At 52.7% G+C, this 20,843-nt stretch overlaps 1 protein-coding gene across 4 annotated transcripts in view; it reads left to right on the forward strand.

The window, feature by feature from the left end:
• Positions 1 to 18,356, forward strand: part of IGSF9B (immunoglobulin superfamily member 9B) — a 50,281-nt gene extending 31,925 nt beyond the window's left edge. For 2 of the 4 annotated variants that reach the window (XM_036088148.2, XM_036088149.2), the window contains exons 16-20: positions 648 to 809; positions 1,183 to 1,228; positions 1,668 to 3,317; positions 11,098 to 11,219; positions 14,135 to 18,356. In XM_036088148.2, the coding sequence (XP_035944041.2) occupies positions 648 to 809; positions 1,183 to 1,228; positions 1,668 to 3,317; positions 11,098 to 11,219; positions 14,135 to 14,343 (2,189 nt within the window). In that variant the 3' untranslated portion in view covers positions 14,344 to 18,356. Of the gene's footprint in view, positions 1 to 647; positions 810 to 1,182; positions 1,229 to 1,667; positions 3,318 to 3,997; positions 4,088 to 4,855; positions 4,902 to 11,097; positions 11,220 to 14,134 lie in introns of those variants that run through there. The other 2 variants (XM_036088150.2, XM_036088153.2) reach the window with 2 other exon arrangements.
• Positions 18,357 to 20,843: the final 2,487 nt, after the last annotated feature.

The raw sequence follows: 20,843 nt of genomic DNA on the forward strand, positions 1-20,843 counted from the left end.
TCTGAACCCGAAACGACCAGGACGTGCTCACCCTCCCTGTAGAAATTGCTCAGCTGTGCTGTAATGACTTAGAGATGGATGGATCTGAATTCTTAGTCACAACCTCTTCTCCCTGCTGTAGTATTTTACCCTCAAGGTGCCTCCACAGTAAGTTCTCATTTTGTCGAGGTGGCATGGCAGAAGGCAGCAGATCCTAACAGGAGGCCAGAGGTATGGTGTCGTGGTGCAGGCACTGATAGGCAATATTTATGTCAGCAAGTCGCTCAAACTCTGCCAGCGACACTTTCTTTACCTTAGAGAATGAGAGCGATGGCATGTGGTCTGTTGGCCTCATGTGAGGGTGTGTGGTAGTATGCATGAGAACCCTTTGCAAAAAGCACTAGCCAGGTAGACATTATTACCGAAATTATCACCGCTATGGGGTAAGACATAGACGTGATTCCTTCTTTCTAAGCTCTGTAGCGATCACTTGACTTCTGTAAACTAGTCTCTCTTCAAGTGCTAGAGTTGAGCATGGAGCCTGAGCCTTAACATTATCTGTTCTGCAGAGGTAGGGAAGAGTGCTGGGGGGCTAGGTGTCAGAGTAGGTGGGGGCTTTTACAGGAGCGAGGGGAGGAATCATGCATGCTCCTTGCACCGCCCTGCAGACATCTTCCCACAGCCGGACCTGACTGATGAGGGGCTAGCTCGGCCTGTGTTGGCTGGAATCGTAGCTACCATCTGCTTCCTGGCAGCTGCCGTCCTGTTTAGCACCCTGGCCGCCTGCTTTGTCAACAAGCAGCGCAAGCGTAAGCTCAAGCGCAAAAAAGGTGGGTGTCTGCCCCCACCGCCCTGCTCTACCTGGCCCAGTTTCAAATGCTCCCCATTGGAAGAGATGGCCCACTTTTAGCACGGGCCCCTTGAAAATAGGGAAATGGGGTCTTATGGGTAGGACTGTCAGCGGGCCTTGGTCTGGAAGAGGGAGTAAGGAAGAAGGATGCTGGGGAGGGTGTGATGGGGCCAGAATGTGAGAGAGGGCAGGTCTGTGGTGGTGGGCCCGGGACTTGGGACTGGGCCCAAAGATACCTAACCCTGGAAGGAGCTGCTCCCTTCTGTGGCTTTGCTCCGGGCCCTGTGGACACGCGAGACGAGTTTTGTGTCCCTGGCCTCAGTAGGCTCTCCTCCCCTTCTTCTTCCTTCCAGATCCTCCACTCTCCATCACTCACTGCAGAAAGAGCCTAGAGTCTCCGTAAGTGCCTCCGCTGTTGTGCTGTGTGGACAGAGGGTGGAGGGTGGACACAGGCAGGTGGTGTGCCCCGCTCGGCCCCCAGACCAGTGTCTCTAAAGTGTTTGCTGTCCACTGATCTACACGGTATTTTTAAGTTGCACAGAGGGGGCAGTACTGTAGACAGTGAAGTTAGAGGTGTAGCTGGACAGAGCGGGGCAGACAGGAAGGGCAGGGCGGGATGAAAGGTGGAAATGTAGGTGTTCATTCAAAAAACGGCCAGCACAGATCTAGACAGTGGAGCGTTGGCCAAAGTATTTCACGCCAAAATATGCAGCCCATCTGCACCCCTTTTTTTGAGTATTATCTTAGGTGTTTGTGGTTATTCGTTAAGAGGAGAAAAAGAAGAGGAGGAGCAAATGTCCCCCACCTCACACTCCTGCTCCCTCACTCACCCCTACAGCTTGTCATCTGGCAAGGTGAGCCCCGAGAGCATCCGCACGCTCCGGGCCCCTTCGGAGTCCTCCGATGACCAAGGCCAGCCAGCGGCCAAGAGGATGCTGAGTCCCACCCGGGAGAAGGAGCTGTCATTGTACAAGAAGACCAAGAGGGCCATCAGTAGCAAGAAGTACAGCGTGGCCAAGGCCGAGGCCGAGGCCGAGGCCACGACGCCCATTGAGCTCATCAGCAGAGGCCCCGATGGCCGCTTCGTGATGGATCCCTCTGAGATGGAGCCCTCGATGAAGAGCAGGCGCATCGAGGGCTTTCCCTTTGCCGAGGAGACGGACATGTACCCCGAGTTCCGCCAGTCGGACGAGGAGAATGAGGACCCGCTGGTGCCCACATCTGTGGCTGCCCTGAAGTCCCAGCTGACCCCTCTGTCATCTAGCCAGGAGTCCTACCTGCCACCACCAGCATATAGCCCTCGGTTCCAGCCCCGCGGGCTGGAGGGCCCCGGCGGCCTGGAAGGTCGGCTCCAGGCCACAGGCCAGGCCAGACCTCCCGCCCCCCGGCCCTTCCACCATGGCCAGTATTATGGGTACCTCAGCAGCAGCAGCCCTGGGGAAGTGGAGCCGCCACCCTTCTACATGCCGGAAGTGGGCAGCCCCTTGAGCTCGGTCATGTCCTCCCCACCCCTGCACACTGAGGGGCCTTTCGGCCACCCCACCATTCCTGAGGAAAACGGAGAGAACGCTTCCAACAGCACGCTGCCCTTGACTCAGACACCCACAGGAGGGCGCTCCCCTGAGCCCTGGGGCCGGCCAGAATTCCCCTTTGGGGGACTGGAAACCCCGGCCATGATGTTTCCCCACCAGCTGCACCCCTGTGATGTGGCCGAGAGTCTGCAGCCCAAGGCCTGCCTCCCCCGAGGACTGCCCCCCACCTCCCTGCAGGTGCCCGCGGCTTACCCGGGCATCCTGTCTCTGGAGGCGCCAAAGGGTTGGGCAGGCAAGTCGCCGGGCAGAGGCCCCGTCCCAGTGCCCGCCTCCGCTAAGTGGCAGGACAGACCTATGCAACCTCTGGTGAGCCAAGGGCAGCTAAGACATACCAGCCAAGGTATGGGCATACCCGTGTTGCCTTACCCCGAGCCGGCTGAGCCCGGGGGGCACAGTGGCCCCAGCACATTTGGCCTGGACACCCGGTGGTATGAGCCCCAGCCCCGGCCCCGGCCCAGCCCCCGGCAGGCCAGGCGCGCCGAGCCCAGTTTACATCAAGTGGTGCTACAGCCCTCCCGGCTCTCGCCTCTGACCCAAAGCCCCCTCAGCTCCCGCACCGGCTCCCCTGAGCTTGCCGCCCGGGCCCGGCCTCGCCCGGGCCTCCTGCAGCAGGCGGAGATGTCGGAGATCACCCTGCAGCCACCGGCCGCTGTCAGCTTCTCTCGCAAGTCCACGCCATCCACGGGCTCCCCTTCCCAGAGCAGCCGCAGCGGGAGCCCCAGCTACCGGCCCACCATGGGCTTCACCACGCTGGCCACAGGCTACCCCTCCCCTCCGCCGGGCCCTGCAGGGCCTGCGGACAACCTGGATGTGTTTGGACAGACGCCTTCCCCTCGAAGGATGGGGGAGGAACTGCTCAGACCAGAGCCCCCCCCACCGCCATTACCTACTTCAGGGTGAGTGTGAGCTGGTTTCTCCCGCCCACCTCCACCTGGTCATCTTCCACCCCCCATTCCTTACCCACCCTCCGCCCCTTCCATCAACCCAAATGACAGGGCTTGTCTGGACATGCTGCAGCATCCCTTCGGGAGAGTTCTGGTCTTGGCATCAGCAGGGTGTGGTCATGGGGTTGAGGGTGGGGCTTACCTGCCCAGGTACCCTGCCAAGAGCATGAGGGAGCCTCCACCCAGCCCAGAGCTCTCAGGAAGACCCCAGGGTGATGGGGAGTGGACACACATGGGCAAGCCGGGGGTGGGGGCCGGGTACGTGGTGTGTCCAAGTGAGTGGTCACCTCAGTTACTCTTAGAGTGGAGAGCTCTCCACATCCCTGTGATCCTGGCTTTGGGGGTGGTTCCAGGGTTTACCCAGAGACCTCGTATCCAGCCTCCTTTCCTCCCCTGACCCATCCTCCCTGCTAAGCAGGACCCTGAAGCCTGATTTCCCTGGGCCACCGGGCCTGGGGCTCCTCTTCCCAATCTCCTGCCCTTAGCAGCCTAGTGAGCGGGGGGGGGGGGGGGGGGAGCCCCCTCCCACAAGCTCTCCAGGGGGCACATCCTGGAGGCTGGGAGCAAAATCTCAGGCCTGTGAACTGTGTGCCCGGAGCCACATACCCTACCCCAACCTGTGTGCCTCGCAGGAAGCTGCAGACAGACAGACAGACAGACAAGCTCCTGCGGTCAGCCTGCCTGAGAGAGCACACTCTAAACTGTAGCAGCTGGTATTCCAGGTACCAGAGTCGGCCTGGACGCCCGTCTGTGCCTCTTTTTCTCTCGTCTTTTTTCCCCTGCCCCCCCTTCCCTCCTCCTCCCCCTCTCCCTTCCTTCCTCCTCAAGTCTGGCTTTCTTTCTGTCTGTCTTTCTTCCTTCTCCATCTTCTTTGGGTTGGCCCGACTTGCTCCGAAGGGCTTGCAACGTCTCTGGAGTGCCCCCCTCCCCGCCCCCGGTCCCTGCTGCCCTCCCTCCCTCTCTCTCTTTCTCTCTGGTTCCGTCCTTTGGTCTCTCTTCTTGATGTGGCCGCCTGTGCAGGGGAGCAGAGTGTTCCAGAGGAGGCTGGCCCGGTGGTAGGCAGGATGGGAGGTGGTTGTAGAGGAGGGAGCCCAGCGCCCTTCCCCTGCCCCGTGCACTCCCACCCTCTCTGGTACCTGGAAGTACAGCTTCTCCTCCCACTGGCCCCTGGTCCTGGCGGGCGGAGAAGGTGGAGGAGAGCTCTAGCTAGGACGCCGGGCGTGGCGTGCCCACGGGACCCCGTGCCTCTGTCTGCGCAGGAGATGCTGTGCGCCGCAGCCCTGTCGTCTGTGCTTTGTGCAGCGCTCATCTGCCTCGTCCATCGTGCCGTCTGGTTCTCTGTCTCTCTCCTCTCCTTCCCCTCACCCCATTCTCTGGCCTCGCTTGTGGTTCTCTGGCCCCTGTGCTCCTCCCCTCCTCCCCTCTGGGTGTGCGTGGGTGGTTTGCCCACGGCCCGTGTTGATAACTGCTTTGTTTCTGATTGATCTCAGCTATCTGGGCAGTGTTGTCGAGACAAGCCTCTCCTCAGCTCAATAGGTAAGGGAGCTCCGCGGCCGGGGCGGGGCGGGGGGTGGACAGGCGGACGGGGCTTCGGCAGGGCCATCGCTTCCTTTACAGGGGAATCCAAACCATGTCCCCTCACCCCCTCCGTGGGCAGCAGCCTTCGCTGCTCCATACGCCACGGCTTCTGGGTTCCCCACATCATGCTGCTCCAACAGCCTCACCAGGCCACGCTCGGGCACTGCCTAGCTGAAGCTTCCGACCCCCACCCCACATGCCAAGCCTTTCCCAGAGCCTCCCTGCAGTTTTCCTCACTCAGACCCCTGCTGCCAACACACCCAGGGCCTCCCACAGAAGCCCCCTGGGACCCTGCATGCACCCCAAGGGGCCTAGAATGCCTACGATCCGCTTTGCATCTCTGCACCTCTGGAAACATCAGGGCCACACTCAGATCCAGAATCCCCCCTCCCCCCGCCCTTTGCCGTATTTTCCCAGCAGCCTCAGGCATAGTGCCCCCTCCACTTCCATCCTAGCCCCCCAGAGACTCAGATCTTCCTCTGGGGTTGCTGGTCCCTCACAGTCTTCTTGGGATCTTTCTAATATTCTCAAGGAGCACAGGGTTGGGTGTGGCCCAGTTCCTCCCCTCACCAGCTGGGACCAGGTCACCTGTAGTCCTGTGAGGGCAAGGGCAGGGGAATGTCCCCACTTCCCATGTCCCTTGCCTTCGGTAGCCCGTTCTTGGTTGTAACAGGACTGAGATGTGGACCTCACCCTCAGGTTCAAATTGCTTTCAAGATCCCTGTAGTAGCCATTCCTGATCTCCTTGGTTCACAGCTCTAGGGTCTTGGGAGGGGTTCCCCAGGGGGAGAGGACAGACTTCCCCCGGGTGGGAGGAAGTTGAGCGGTGAAGCACTGTCTCCTTCCTCTGCTCTCCGCCGAGGTTGGTCCTCTTCTGGCATTCTTCCAGGTAGAGGTCTTGGGAACTTGGCTATTTCAGAGGGGTAGCAAGTCTCTTATAGAGGCTTAGGGTCACCTGAGACTCACTGTCTCTCATGGCAACTAAGATGCTTCTTTTTGCCATGGACCTATTGCCTGCGCGTCTGAGAACAAGCAGTGTGGGAGCAGGAAAGCTTCCTGGTTTCTCTAGGTGAGAAACAGCTGCATCCCTCGCCCACCTAGAAATGTCAAGGGGGGCTGATGATCCTAACTCAGGACTTTAAGTCTTCAGTCCGAAGAGTGGCCTCCCATAAGGAGGACTGGACTGCTTTGCCATTTCTTTATGATCTGCAGCTATAAACTTGTTAACAGTCAAGAGGCCCTGGGATTGTCTCTGAGGCTGGTTGGGTGCCACACTGTGGCCATTAACACTGGAGAGAGCAGGGAGGGTGTCAGGAAGGAGTTATGAGCCTACCTTCATGAGGGGCCTCCTGTGGCCTGCTGGATGGATGCCCCAGAGTGACAATGACCGGACCATCCTCCACCTTCCCTGCTCTCCTTCCCTGAACCCCAGTTATGACCCCTCTGTCACCCCCAGAGAGGTGATAGCTGCAGGACCAGCTGTCACTGCACTCCTGGAAAGTGCCTGGACCCCATTCCCCATTGTTACCGCCACTTCCCTCACCCAGTTGTTGACCCCTCTCTCCACAACATCCCCACTGCGCCAGATCTGAGAGCTGAGCTGTCATACTGTCCCTGCTGTGGCAAACCCAGAAACCAAGGGCAGCGCTGAGGGCGAATTGGTTCCTTGGGGGCCTGGCAAGCATCCCCAGCCTAGGAGAATAACGTGCTCCCCGCAGCCTCGGAGTTAGATCTTGATGGTGCAGGGCAGCAAGAGCCACCGCTCACTCCTGCTTGCTGAGAGCCTCCCCCCGGGCGCGGTAGCTGCTGGGGCCATTGGGAGGCGTCAGGCTCCTCTTCAGACGCTGTCTTCATGCTGCGCCTTTGCATGTGTCTCCACTCGGTCTTGCTTGGAGAAGATGTGACACGTCTTGTCTACGTTCGTTCTTGCTCTGTTCCTGTTTCCATCAGTCTCTCTCCTGTTCCTTCTCCCCCCTGTACCTGCAGTGGTCTTCCCCCCCCTCTCCTCCTTTCTCTCTCTCCTTTTTCTCCTCTTCCCAACTCCCATCTCGGAGCGGGGAGTTGTATTTCGTGGACCTGCCCTTTCTGGGGCCGGCTGGGAGGCTGGTGGTTTTCTCGGCTTCCTGTCTCATACCAGTTAACAGCTCTCTTCTCACCTCCCCCTCGAGCCCCCCTCCTGTTAGTGCCGACTTTGACCTCTCTGATCAGGTGGGTCTGGGAGGGTGGATGGCCCCCCCCCCTTTTACTGGTGGACCGTAGGAAGGAGCTCCCATTTGGAAACAAGTCTCTCCCGAGCCCTGAGGCCAAACACTGGGTTTGTCCCCTGACCCCACTGGAGAAAGTTGTCATCTGTCGTTATAGCTGGGTGGGAGCTGACCTCCGCAATCCTGGCTTTCTGTTTTATAAGTGGAGAACGGTGGGGCGGGGACCTTTTTCCCGGCCGTGCCCTGTACACAAGTGGATTTCCTCGTCCCCCTTCCACGGTCTAAGGTCAGATGAGCAGAGTCTACTGTCAGGCGGTTAGGAAAAGGAGGAAGACACTCCTTAAATCACAGGGGCAGCCGCCAACTGTTGGAGTGGTCAGCCCTTAGGGCAGTAAGGGCAGGAACTGTCCAGTGGATTCTGACTTTTCTGACCTGTGGTTTGCCGACTTTTTAGACCTTTTTGTCTGTGTCTTTTCTCCACTATTCTGGGAAAGCACAGAGCTAAGCAGCCAAGGCCCCGGGCTTAAATGGTTGTGATTTGGGTTTTGTATGGATTTTATGAAAACAGAGAGAGAGAGTAAATTCCAGGCAGTTTTTGGTAGTTCTAAACCACAGAGAAACATCACTGGGACAGAGAACTGGGGTTTAGGGGGAACTCCATATGACATGGAAGATCCAGAAAAACCTCTAGGCTTTTAGGCCTCATACTCTTACTTTCTGTGAGGAGGAGAGCCCCAGAGTTTGCTGGATTCCTGTATGTTTTAGAAGAAATGAATTGGATTGGGAAGAGAACGGTGACCTCCATTTCTTAGAGAGCCCAGGGTTGGATGCTGTTCTAACAGAGTAACCTACTGGTCAACCTCAGATTCACTTACCAGCTTTATTCCAGGGATAGGATGAGGTTGCTTAACCCAAGCTTTCCACTGTCTGACAGAGAGCAGCACCAAAAGCTTCATTATGTGATAGGTCCCCTGTGGGCTTGATATTGACTGGGGACATGGTCACGCGTCCTAGAAAAGAGAGACAATTTGATTCCAAAGGGCTTTACATGCTACAGGTAAAGTCTGTTGGGCCACATTTCACATATGTCTTTTCTGTATAATTTGTTAAAAACAAAGATCCATTTTTGCCTCCTCTTCCCCCCTTCCCCCCATCCTCCCAGACACTTGCTTTTATTTTTCCCTCCTGCATCGGTAGAGTGTCTTGGTGCCCCCAGGAGCCTTCTGTCATGTTTCTGTGTTTGAGCACTGAGCTCAAAGAGAAAACAGGTGGACAGCAGGTGGCCTGGAAGGGCTGGAGCTTGGCTCTTTCACAAGGGAAAATTGGCTTATCCTCCTCAGTGGCTCATTACTGTTTGGGAATTTTTGCCTGAAGATATAACTTCAGCCAGCTTTTCCCCATCCGTGGCCTGTCTTACCCTGGCCGTGCCACTGAAGCAGAGAATGTCAGGGACTACCGCAGCAGGGTGAAGTGACTACCGCTCAGGTGAAGTGTGGGAGCACTGTTTTCTTCTAGATAGCTTCTGGGCCTGTTTCCTTTAGGAGGAAGTTGGAAGAGCAGTTTAGCCTAATGTTGAGAGTCTTGGCTCTATCACATAATAACTGGATTAGTAGACAAGCTGCTTAACCCTACGCATTCAGTTTTTCCCTCTGAGAAACAGGATCAGTCTAGTATTTACTTCTTAGGGTTGTTGTAAGGATGAACGCAAACTATTGTAGAGACCATAGACCAGTGCTTGGCATGGTAAGTGGTAGGTAAATCAATGCTGTGTGACAGAAATGATAAAGGTAATGATATGTTAATTTTAGTAATAATATTCTTGGAAGTTTCACCTTGCTTCGAGAAACCCTAGGAATGTTTTGGGGTGCCCTGAGCCAGTTTCTCTCATGCCCTCCTGGATCACCCTGGGTTTTGTGGTTTAAACACTGCTCCCTGGGGCCACTTGCTTGTCATATGCCTCCTCGGACCATGCGTCGCTCACCTTGTGTGGTCTTTTTGAAGAGGCTGGCCAGGACCAGGAGACAGGTAAACTGAACGGTTGATTCATACCTTTGATTTTCCTTTTAGGTAGCTGAAGAAGCCCTAGTCAAGGATAAGAAGGGGGTGAGGACATCCCGTCAGCATGGCAGAGTCATGCTCCCTCATACCCTAGCCATCTCCACCCTTTGCCCACCTTCCAGATTCCTTTGCAGCCACCGCCGCTGCTGTGTAGGATCTCTGTGGGTAGAGTCTGAAGGAGGAGGGGACGGGAAATTTGCAGGTTGCATCTTTGGGGGTGGAAGACCTGACTTCTCACGGTGCGTTGGACTTCTGTCTGAGACCATGTGTTGCCTGTGTGTGTGTGTAGGTGGGGCCCTTGAGCTCCATGCTGTCAGGGGGTTATGGAAAATCTAGAAGCTGTCTCTGACCTGAACTTTGGAGGAGCTTCTTGATACTTTATTTACTAAGAGGCTATGGAATGATGGCATTCATTAAAGAAGATGGAGGTTGCTTCATTGCCAGTTAATGCAGGAAACCCCAGAGACCAGAGGCTTATCAACAATTAGTCTGTAAGTTTTTTCTTCCTTCATCCCCACAAGTATGACCAGTACTGGGGAGATGGGGCTGCAGACCCCCATCCCTCTGTCATTGTTGTGCTGCTTCAGATTGCTTGCTCACTACTGGGCACTTCTTTTCCCCTCACAGGGTTGGCTGTCCTCCTTTTAATCAGGAGTTACCCAAAACCAGTGTGATGGAGTTGGAAGAGGGAGATATGGGGACTGAGGAAGAGTGTGATTCACCTCAGTGCACTATGGCCCTAGAATGTCCCTACTCCCCTGATGGTATGCGAATGCCAGTCCTGGTGGGAAGGAAAGAGCAACTCCTCTCTCTCTGCCTTTATTCCTCGGGCTCCAAGTTTGGCTTACTTTGGGAAGAAATGACATTGATAACATGTCTTCTAGATTTTCTTTTATGACTCTTGAAAAATTCTCTCCAACATGCACCGGTTGTCACAGCCAGTTCATCCTCTCGGCTCCCTCTGGTCCCCTTTGTCACAGGGGCTGCTCAGGCTCCAGGGGAATTGTGGGCTCTGTTCTAACCTCATGGTTGATCCATCAGGCACATGACAGCATCTGCCCCGAAGCTGGGGGAGAAGGAGAGACCGACATACGTGGCGTCTCTCCCAACCCCAGTTTCTCTACTGAATATCAAGATGTAGAGATTCACTTGGGCACTTGCTACCGAAGGCAAGGGCTTTGCAAGGCTGCCAGATTTGGACACTAACTGTCGTAATCTATTCCACCTTCTTTTATTCTCGTGCATGACTGATGACATCTGAGCCTAGTCTGCAGAGGTCCAGGGAGACCCCCCCTGCTGAAATGTGGGTAGATGACAAGTATTTGTTGCTGTTAGCTGCTGGGGTTCTGCCTTACTCTGGTGGACGGAGGGAAAGAAGCCCAGTGAAGCTGGGTTTTATGTACCCTCCCCCTCACTGGATATTGGGTTTCTCATTTGGCCCTGGCCTTCTCTTTTCTGGAGGAGGACAGTTCACTGGGATGGGGTTCCTCACCTCCTGCTTTGACCCACCCTTTTACTTTTCACTTAAAGGTCGTGATGATTTCTAACAACTTTGGGCAGTGAAGCTGCTTTCTTCTTTTCTTCTCTGACCTTCCTCCTCCCGGTTTGAGTGGCATGTGATGAGGCTCACTATTAAAGTCTCTCTCTCCCTTTCTTAGGTCTTCTGGTTGCTCTACAGATTGGTTTCCATCTGAGGCAGGCCTCCCACTGCTGGAGCTTTCTACCGGCCTTTCTCCTTTCCAGGAGCAATCAAGAGGCAGGTGTCAAGGAACCACTGTGGACACCTGGGACTCTGTCCTCCTGTGGGTCGGCTGTATGGTTTTCTTCCAGCCCCTCTTCAGAAGCTCCCTCTTCTGGGAGCTGACCTGTGCCTCTCTAATTGTCCCTTCCAGAACACATCCACCTGCACCCGAGAATGCTGCTGTACCTGAGAGGCTGGAGGCTCTGAAATACCAACGGATAAAGAAGCCCAAAAAGTCATCCAAGGGCTCTTCGAAGTCAAAGAAACGATCCGGTAAATGGCGGATCCTCTCTTTTCCCCTCTCTCCGCCGTTATTATGGGATTGTTTGGCTCAGGATCCCATCCTTGGGTTTTCTCTAGAATTAAATCCACTGGCTTATGTTATTGTCTCTTTTTAATATTAATTACCAAGTAATACATAAATATAATTTTTATATAAAAATTAGAAAGATAAAATCTCTGATTGTCCTCCCAATTGATTCCTCTCTCCTGGGAGCCATCCTTCTTGGTAGTATGCATGCTTTCAGAGCCTTTCTGGGCATACGCCTCTCGAAAATACATTGTATTGTTTTAATGCATTTTTAAATAACATAAGTAGTATCTTATTTTTTTCCATTCTGCCATATGCCTTTTGGAACTATCCCTATTTCCTTATATATTTCTTCTCTATTATTTCAGACCTTCTAGTTGGATGTGGGAATTATGGGGTCCTACTCAGTGCTTAGGGGACATCATGGCATGGACCTAGCCTCTGCAGGATGACCAAACTTTTCTCAGTGAGATAGAATGAAATCTCCTTATCATAGAAAGGATGTTTCTATTGAAATATATCTGATGTTTATATCCAGCAGTGATCAGTAGCTGCTAAGATAGTGCAAAAATGATTCAGCTCTTTTTCACACTTAGAAAATTCTTTAGTATTTATCATGTACTCTTTTTTTTTTTACCAATGGTTTTTAGGAATCTTGTCACAGGCTATCAAAAAAAGACAGCTGAACAGTTTCCTTGCAGATCTTTAATAACCACTGGAGAGTAACTTTCTTTAGAGACTGGGTTATGGAAAAGTGTTCTACAGAGGTCCCTGGAATCTTCAGAAGACAGTGAGCACTGTTTCTCACTTAGCCTTTGGGTGGTGCTATTATCCTATTTGTTTATAGATGGGAGTACTGAGGCAGAAAAGAGGAAGATGATTTTTTTAGGGTTTGGTTGAGAAATTGGAGCCTAAAGCTGAATGTTCAACCCACTGAAGCCCATTGCAGTTGAAGAACCAATATACCGACCTACCTACATATCTATGTTTTGTTTTGTTTTAACAAAAAGAGCCACCTCAGATGCCTGTACTCCCTCTTATTCTATCACACCATCCTGTTCCTTGTAATAGTTGATGGCTCTCCAATGTCTGTTTTTAGCCCTGGTCTCTTCCATGAGCTCGAGTCTCATATTTCCAGTTGCCTGCTGAACACGCACTTAGATGTTTTGTAAGCCTTTGAAATATCCAAAATAGAGTTATTGATTATCCTCTCCAAATCTGCGTCTCCTCACTTCCTCCCCAGCTTCTTAAATAGCACTACTAACTACCTCGCTGCTCGGGCTACTTCAGCCTTGCTTCTTCTCTTGCTCTCACACGTCCCTTCCAATCCATTTGGTAAGGTCTTTGGGCCCAACTTTTACAGCAGATCCTAAATCTGACCACTCTTTTTTTATTTTATTTTTTTAAAAGATTTTATTTATTTATTTATTTGACAGAGAGACACACAGTGAGAGAGGGAACACAAGCAGGGGGAGTGGGAGAGGGAGAAGCAGGCCTCCCGCCGAGCAGGGAGCCCGATGAGGGGCTCGATCCCAGGACCCTGGGATCATGACCTGAGCCGAAGGCAGATGCTTAACGACTGAGCCACCCAGGCTCCCCAGATCTGACCACTCTTTCCCACCTCAATTGCTAAAACTAAATTCTGAGTTACTGTGATTCCCACCCTGATTATTGCAGTCGCCTCCTAGCTGGTTGTCTTGCTCCATCCTTGCTCCTTCTACAGTATATTCTACACTCAGCAACTCGAGTGATCTTTATAAAATGTAACAGCATGGTCTTTCAGTCATGGCAATGTGTGCACACACGCACATACACACATCTGATGAAAACCTTCCGGAAGCTTCCACTGCAACCAGAGCAGATTTCAAACTCCTTATGATACCCTTCTCCGTCTTTCCTGCCTCGCTGTCCTCTGCTTGCTCTGCTTCAGCTATGGTAGCCTTCCTTCTTTCTCTGAAACATTTTACGTTGGCTCTTAAGCCATGGGTTTCACTTTTGCCCCTCCTTCTGTTGGGAACACTTCTCCCCCAAAGCTTCAGAAGTCTCTTTGTCGTTCAAGACTCACACGTGAAAATAGAACCGTGCTTTAGTCCTTTGCTCTCACATGGCCCTGTTTTCATCTTTCTTTGTAGGGCCTTCAGTATCTGGAAATTTCATTTCTGTATTTTTTAAGTCCTTAATGTTTGTCTCTTCCTCCTCACCCCACACTAAAGCATAGTTTCTAGAAACCCCGCACTTTACTGCCGAAGAGCCGTGAGACAGAGGAGTGGCCCTGGCAGTGTAGGAAGGGCCACGCCTGGCTCTATGGCAAGGATGGAAATCTTGGGTAAAGTCCGTCACTGCTGGGGGAGAACAGGGGTGAAGAAAACGTACTGAGTTCCAACCCATTCTTAGAAGCCCTGATCCCCAACACCTAGAATGATGCTTGGTGCCCGGGAGGCATTAAAAAAGAAATACTGATATTGCTCTAATAAAAATTAAAATTCTAGAAACACTAGGTAACAGATTTAAATAAAAATATTTAATATTAAATAAAAGATAAAAAAGAAATGCCGATGGACTAGACCCATCCTGCTTTCTCGGCTCTCGGTACGAGCAGGGGAGCAGACGCGGGTCATTGGTGTTCAGCACAGCTGCCTCCAGAACGGGAGGCCCTTTGGCCACAGGGCTCCCAGCCCCGGCTGGGCCAAAGGGACTGATGGGTCACTGGTGTGGTGAAGATGGGGGTTCTCTGCTGCAGTTGCCTCATTTTCATGCTAGAGAGCCAGGATATATGTCTCAGCAGATGAAAAAGGTGAGCGTGTGAGGTTACCACCTTCGCTTTCACCCACTTTATTTTCTTCCCATTTGTTTGGTGCACCTGTTCCCTTCTCCCTAGACGGTTCTGCCTCCCAGGCTCAGCAGCTTCCAGACTCCCAGGTTCTGTGGCCTGATGAAGCCGTCTGCCTCCGCAAGAAGAAGAGACATTCTCGGCCTGACCCCTTTGCCCGCCTCTCAGACCTGTGCCACCGCCAGCTTCCGGAAGACCAGACGGCGATTCTCAACAGCGTGGATCACGACGACCCCGGCCACGCCACCTTGCTGTGACGCGGCGCAACTCTAAGTGGTCCCAGAGCAGCAGCTCTGGGCTGAGGGGCGGGGAGGGAGGATGAGGGTGTGCCAGCAGAGGGGCAGTTTTGGGGGCTGCTCCGACCTTTGTTCTGCTCATTCTCTCTCCAGCGAGAGTGCAGCCCTCCGAATCCTGGCCAGCGTGTCTCGCTTTGGGGACAGCGGGTCAGGGGCAGACCTGTAGGTAGAGATCAGGAAGTGAACTGGGGACAGGGATCTGCCTCCTCCCCACCTCTCCCCTCTTCACTGGCTTGATTTTTCTGACCTCTTCAAATACCTTTGGAAGTGAAGAAGGGGAAAGCAATGGCTTTTACTGCTCTCTGCTTCTGTTTCAGTTTTTCAAGTCCTGGAAGAGGGCTGGACTGCCCATCCCATCTTCCAAATCTACATATATATAGATATAGATACAAATGCATATGTATGTAGTTTGTGGGTTTCTCTATGTATATATATATGTACATTGAAGCAAAGTGCTGTTTATTTTTGTGGTCAGTGAAGGAAGGAGGACGAGGGCAGCAGACTTGAGGGGTTTGTAAGGAAGACCGGCAGAGAGCCGGCTGGGCGTCCTGATGTCTGTCCTGGGTGTTATTCCTCCTGAAACAGGATTCATGCCTTCTCAGCTGAACTCACTTCGTCTCTCTACCCTCTCCTGTCCAGAGCAGAAATGGGGCTTGCCATGATTGCCGGCTGCCTGCTTTGGGGGGTTCAGTAATGAGTTACCACAGAACTAAACACAAGCCTTTATTTCTTGGTTCCTGGGTGAAGAGAGGGTGGCCAGCAAAGGGCCAGACTGGTATCTTTCTTTCTTCCACAGTTTGGCTCATGCTACGGCAGTCGAAGCTGCTTAACAGTGGGGCCAAGAGGCAGGTCCTGATGCACAAACTCGAGCTCATCCGTCAGTAGTCCCTCTTAGTCCAGCCAGGGCCAGGAGCCCTGCGGCCAAAGGGCCTCCCGTTCTGCAGCCATCTGTGCTGAGCACCAAGCTGCCGCGGCTCTATTTATATCCTGCCTCTGGCTCGGCACCCTCCAGAGGACTGTTCCAAAGGCACTGATTGGATTCCTCCTTTCCTTTTGTGGGAGCTAATTCCCCAGATTGATTAATTGCCACTTGTGGGGAGCCCGCCTGCGGCTGGCTCCTTTCCATCTCTCCACGTGTTGCCTGCAGACTCTTCTTTGCCCTGGGCCCTCCTCCATCCCGTGGACCCAAGCTCTAACAGGATGGGATCAGAGGAAGCGAGGGTGCCCCCGGTTTCCAGGCTCTGGGGGCACTCTGGATCCCCTCTGTCCTCCCCAGTTTTACTTATGTGAAACTGGCTGAGGTGAGGGGGGCGGTGAAGATAGAAGGGGTGGTAGGTGGGGGCCTGGGCTCTGATCCTTTTTCTGCCAAAATCTTGTCCTAATTTGAACTCTTAGCACCCAGAAGCTTCTGTGAGGTTGTCTTTAAGTGACTAAAGATGCATCTCTCTCTTCCGGTGAGATAATGATGCTGCCCAAGAGCAGGGCAGAAGGTCCTGAAGACGGATGGGGGTGCCCCTGCTCTTTCCCCTCTTCTTCTGCAGGAGCCTACCCTCTGGCTGCCTGGGAAGAAAGGTGGCTATCAGGTTCCTTGAAGTATTTCCTTCTCGGTGCTGTTGTCTTGGCGGGTTTGGGGACATCTACCTCCCCCCAGTTGCATGCTTGGAAGTTGTCCAAGTCAAAGCACTAGAGGCTTCTGCTGGTCTCACTGCAGTTGCTAGTGGCTTAGCCCTGATGACCTCAGCAGGGGGAGGCTCTGAGAGCTGGGGAGCTGCTTCTTGCTGGGACCTTCCATCTTAGGGAGTGGATTCTTCTCTGCCACACAAGCCCTGGTGCTTCCTTTCTCTCACCTAACGAGGGGGGACTGATTCTGCTGTTGGGGTTCTGCCACATGTCGCACAACCAGAGTTCATTTCTGAGGGCGATGAGTCATTGTGACCGAGGGGGGAAGGGGCAGTTTCTGGCCCTCATCTTGCTGACTGCTTCATTCTTCTGGGCTGGGCCTGCGCCCTTGGGGTGGAGCCTGGACCTTTGGGCTAACGCCCTTCTCTGGGCATCCAAGACCCCCCACTTTACCACCAGGCGGCAGCTCCAGCGAAATGGAAAAGCAGAGGTTGGGCGACTCCATCCGATTTCCGAGGCAGCACCACCTCTGCCGCCATGTCTGACAAGTGACCCGCTGAGTACCTCTCCTGGGGCATGTGGGGTCTCACCCCGGCTCAGTCTGCAGCCTCTCTGGGTGTGTGGTTTGCCGAGCAGGGCGGACCCTGGCTGAAATGTGAATGTGGGGTGCCAGGGCTGTAGGACTTCAGGGTGAATTGGGCCAATCTTTCTGAGCCCTGTGCTGGGAGTTCCAGATGCTGAGCTTAGCAAAGAAGAGGAGAAGATGAGGTGGAAGGCTGTGCCTCCTTAGGATGTCCTACAAGGCCGAGAGCCAACCTCTGGGCTGAGGTGCCTCAGACTATGGCTGTGCTTTCCAGAGGGGCCCACCAGCAAGCTCTCTCCAGGGCTAACAAAGGTGCTGACTCCTGTCTTCTCTTCCTCTGGCAGTGCCCCTTACCTCAGCACATCAGACCAAATGGTGGGAGCTGTGCTTTCTGCTGGCCACTGAGTGGCAGCTGTGCTGGGGCGTCCCCAAGGCTAGGGAAAGGACACACAGCCGAAGTATCTCTCAACGGCCTCACACTCACTTCTCCTCCCAAGATGGCCTCCTTCTTGCGACAGTGTCCTTGAAGGCCGGCAGCCTTTCTGCACCCCCGGCAGCTATTTCAGTCCTTCCTTGAAGGGCTGTGGTGGAAACTGGCAGAATACAGTCCCCTCTGTCCATGCGATGGAGGGTAAAGATGTGGGAACACGCTTCCGTGCTGGGTGCGTGCACGTGTGTGAGGGTGTGGTTGTGCACATGTGCGTAATGGGGGTGTAGCCGTTTCTAGGGACCAAATGTCCTTTGTACTCTGCCCTTGAACAATTGCAATGTGCACTCTTGAGCTTCCTACGACTTTTGCGCTCCACTCTGTGGGCGATCAAATGTCTTCCAGACTTCCTCTTTTATGGTCTGGTACCTTTGCAGTAGAAGCAGCTCAGATAAAAACCTATTCCTGTGTCTCAGACTTTTGCCTGCCCCTTCATTCTGCACCCTGACCAGAAACTGTGACTGTTTCAGGGTTAGGCGATTTGCAGACTGGGACAAGGGTAACATGATTCTCGAAGGAGCCTGAAGCTGAAAGTATGTAGGAGGGTCTGAGACTGCAATTGTTTGGGGAATAAATGAGCAATAAGGAGAAGGCGAATCCTGTTTCTTGATTGCTGGCTGACCACACCGAGTGGGTTTCATGGCTTGCGTGGGGCCATGTGTGTGGATTGTTGTTTGTGGCCAAGTTCAGCACGTGCTGGTGAGCCCCACCACTGTATCTCCCTGCCTGCCTCCCTAGCTTCTTTCCTTGCGAGATGGGGGGCGGAGTAGGAGAGACCTTTGGAGATTCTACTTTCTATATAGGAAGGATGCTTCATCCCACACGGCTGGTGGGGTCTGTGCCCCACTTTGAAGAGCCTGTGTCCGATGATCATGCTCTGGGTCTGTGCCCCACTTTGAAGAGCCTGTGTCCAATGATCATGCTCTTGGGGGCATCTCAAGCAGGGGTGGATTGGGGTGAGTAATTATTAATATTTTTCAATGCTCTCTGTCTTTGTTTTGATTTGGGATCCAAAATATTTAGGGTTGTACTGATTCCAGTTGTTTTCCTGTGTCTTTTTTATGCAGAGGAAGCTGGATAGGGTTCAGATGTGGAATTTCCTGACTAGTTTGGTTTTTGTTTTATCTTCTTTTGTTTTTTGCTGAGTTGACAAAACAGTAGCTTCAAGGGAGAAACAGACTTCACAAAGCGTCAGGGCGACTTTGCCACACCCCGGGATTAGAACCCAGGGCTGAGGTGCGCATGGCTGCAGCTGTTTCTTCCAGTTTTGTTAGGAAAGCCTTCTAGGGGGTTGGGGTGGGCTGGGGGGAGAATTGTACATAAAGTACATTTTATTACTACGTAGAAACATAAGAAAAGAGAAGCTAACGGTTAATCTTGGGCTTGCTTTGCTTGCATGTAAAGGAGCTTTGGGCGCCATCACAGGGATTTCTGGGGAGCAGTAGGAAGGAGTCAAAGGGGAGAGATGGGTGGGAGCAAGGGGCGGCTCCCCTGAGTGCATCCCCATTGCTCCCCCTGGGGAAGAGTGCACATTTTCACCAACACTTCTGGGCCAGCTCCGCCTTTGTATCTTCTTCAAAATAAAAGGAGGCAGGCTCCGGCAGGCTGGAGGCTTGGAGCCCCATGAGGCTGTGCTTGTTGTTTTAGGGGGAGGGTCCAGATCTAAACTGAATAAGGGAATTGATCAGATGGGGTGTTTCAGGAAAGGGAGTTAGAGAGTTGGAGCACAGAAAGGAGGTCAGTTTCTTTTGCCTGGTGTCTGTAAGGCTGGAAGGGGAATAGAGGGCTAGGTCAATCACGAAGTAGAAAGAAGGTGGGGATCCTGAGATATGACAGTAAGGCCAAAGCCAGGGGACATCAAGCCTTACCTTTCTCATTGGGGCATGTGATAACTTAATTACCCCTAAGGGTGCAGTGTATATGTTGGGGGGTCATCCCAAGAAAAGAAAGAGGAGCAGTTGCCTGGGGTGGGGCAGGCTGGGGAGTAGTGGCAGTGAAGATCATTTGGGGGACAGGTGTGGGAGGGTGATACAGTCATTGAAAAAAGACTGAGGGGTGGGGTCTTGGCACATAGGCCCAGACTGGATCTTGGAAGAGGTTTTGCTTCTTAGCTGGACTTCTTTGCTTCTTCTAGAATTAGCCTACAACACGAAGTGCCCAAACCCAACATGGTCATATTCTCTGTGATGTCCTTCAGCTTCATCTGTTTGTTTTCAGGGGTTCCTCAGGCCCAAAGCTAGGAGACTTGTCTTGAGATCCCCATTGTATTGCCAGCTCTGTGTCAGTAGAGAAGGAAGACTCATTCTCATGAGCTTTGTGTGTTTGTTTTCATAAGCAGAAGTGGCAGATGGCCCTTTCCCTCTCTCCCATGATCTTAAACTGCTCATAAGACATTGTTGCTGGTGATGGAGAGGAAGGACTGGGGTTTGCTTTTACATTTGTCACCTTTTCTTCTTGAGGCACAGAGACTGCCTTCAGACCATGAAGCCACACAGTGGCTTTATGCCTAGAGGTTTGGGTCTCACTTTCTCCTCCTTTGACGGGGTAAGGCCACCAGTCTGATTGACATAGAAGGACAAAAGAGTTTCACTCTAAAGTCAGACCAGCCATTCCGCTGTCCTCTTTGATGTCTCCAACCCTGCCTCCTTTCAGATTGAGAGGTAGAATTAAAAATCTCTTCTTTAGAAGAAGTCCATAAAAATCAAGCCCAGATGGGACTTCAGCCCTCCTAGCACCTTAATGTTTGGTTGAGGAGGGGTATCCATTACTACCCCTCCTTCCAACTGGTTGTGAAACCACACTGGTTCAGTGCTTTATTTCTGGGCCCCCGTCTATACTTTCAAATAAGTCTTTCGTGAACAAATATAATATCCTCACCACATGCTCTGTGTTTTGGGTTGCTGAGAGGGTAGACGTGTTTTCATAACCTCATTTTAAGCTGATCAAATAATTTCCAGTAGATTGGGTCTGATTCAAAGGCCCTCCTTCCCCAAAGATTTCTGGGTAGGAAAAATTAAGCATTAGTGCAAATATCATTAATGGCTCGCCACACCTTATAGAAGGAAGAGTTGAAGTATCTTGATTAATAAATACTTTGGTAGGAGAGCAACCAGCAATTAAAATCACTTAGGTATTCTCTTCTGTGATAGTCTATAGTATTACTTGGGGTTTCTGAAGAGGGCTGAAGAAGTAATTGCCAGCTCTGGACCCCTGGCTGGGAGAGCTAGATTGGGGAGGTAGAGTGTACAGATTCTCAGTTCCTGTCGCTGGTACCTTGGCTGTTTGCCTTTCCCATCTCATGAGAGGGGGACGTGAATGGCTGTCTGGGCCTGTTGTTCTTTTTGGTCTTAAAGACATGTGCTCCACCATCCCCACCTCTCCCTGGCACTGGGTTTCCTGGATTTATTTTAGGAACTAGGGCAAGCTCTCCACCTCCACCCCATATACACACCAGTTAGGCCTTTCCTTCCTTACCCTACTTCTTTATGGCTCCAGGGATCTTGAACTTGTGCATGGTTTACGATGGGGAGATGGTTGGGTGGGGAAGGGAATCTGGGAGGGGAGATGGGTTGGGCTGGGAGGGGGGATTTACATTTTCAGCCTTAGAAATACTGCGAGCATGCTTTCGGGTGATGTGTGGGATTTTCACATAGTAGGTGGAAGGGGCAAATGCTGACCCCCCTCATGGGGGATGAGGACTTAGAGGCTTTTTGCTTCCTTTTGGCTTAGGGCATCTATGAAGCCTCATTTCTGATGGAGGGGAATAAACCT

Source organism: Halichoerus grypus, chromosome 11 (assembly GCF_964656455.1).
Source record: "Halichoerus grypus chromosome 11, mHalGry1.hap1.1, whole genome shotgun sequence".
NCBI classification, from domain to species: Eukaryota; Metazoa; Chordata; class Mammalia; order Carnivora; family Phocidae; genus Halichoerus; species Halichoerus grypus.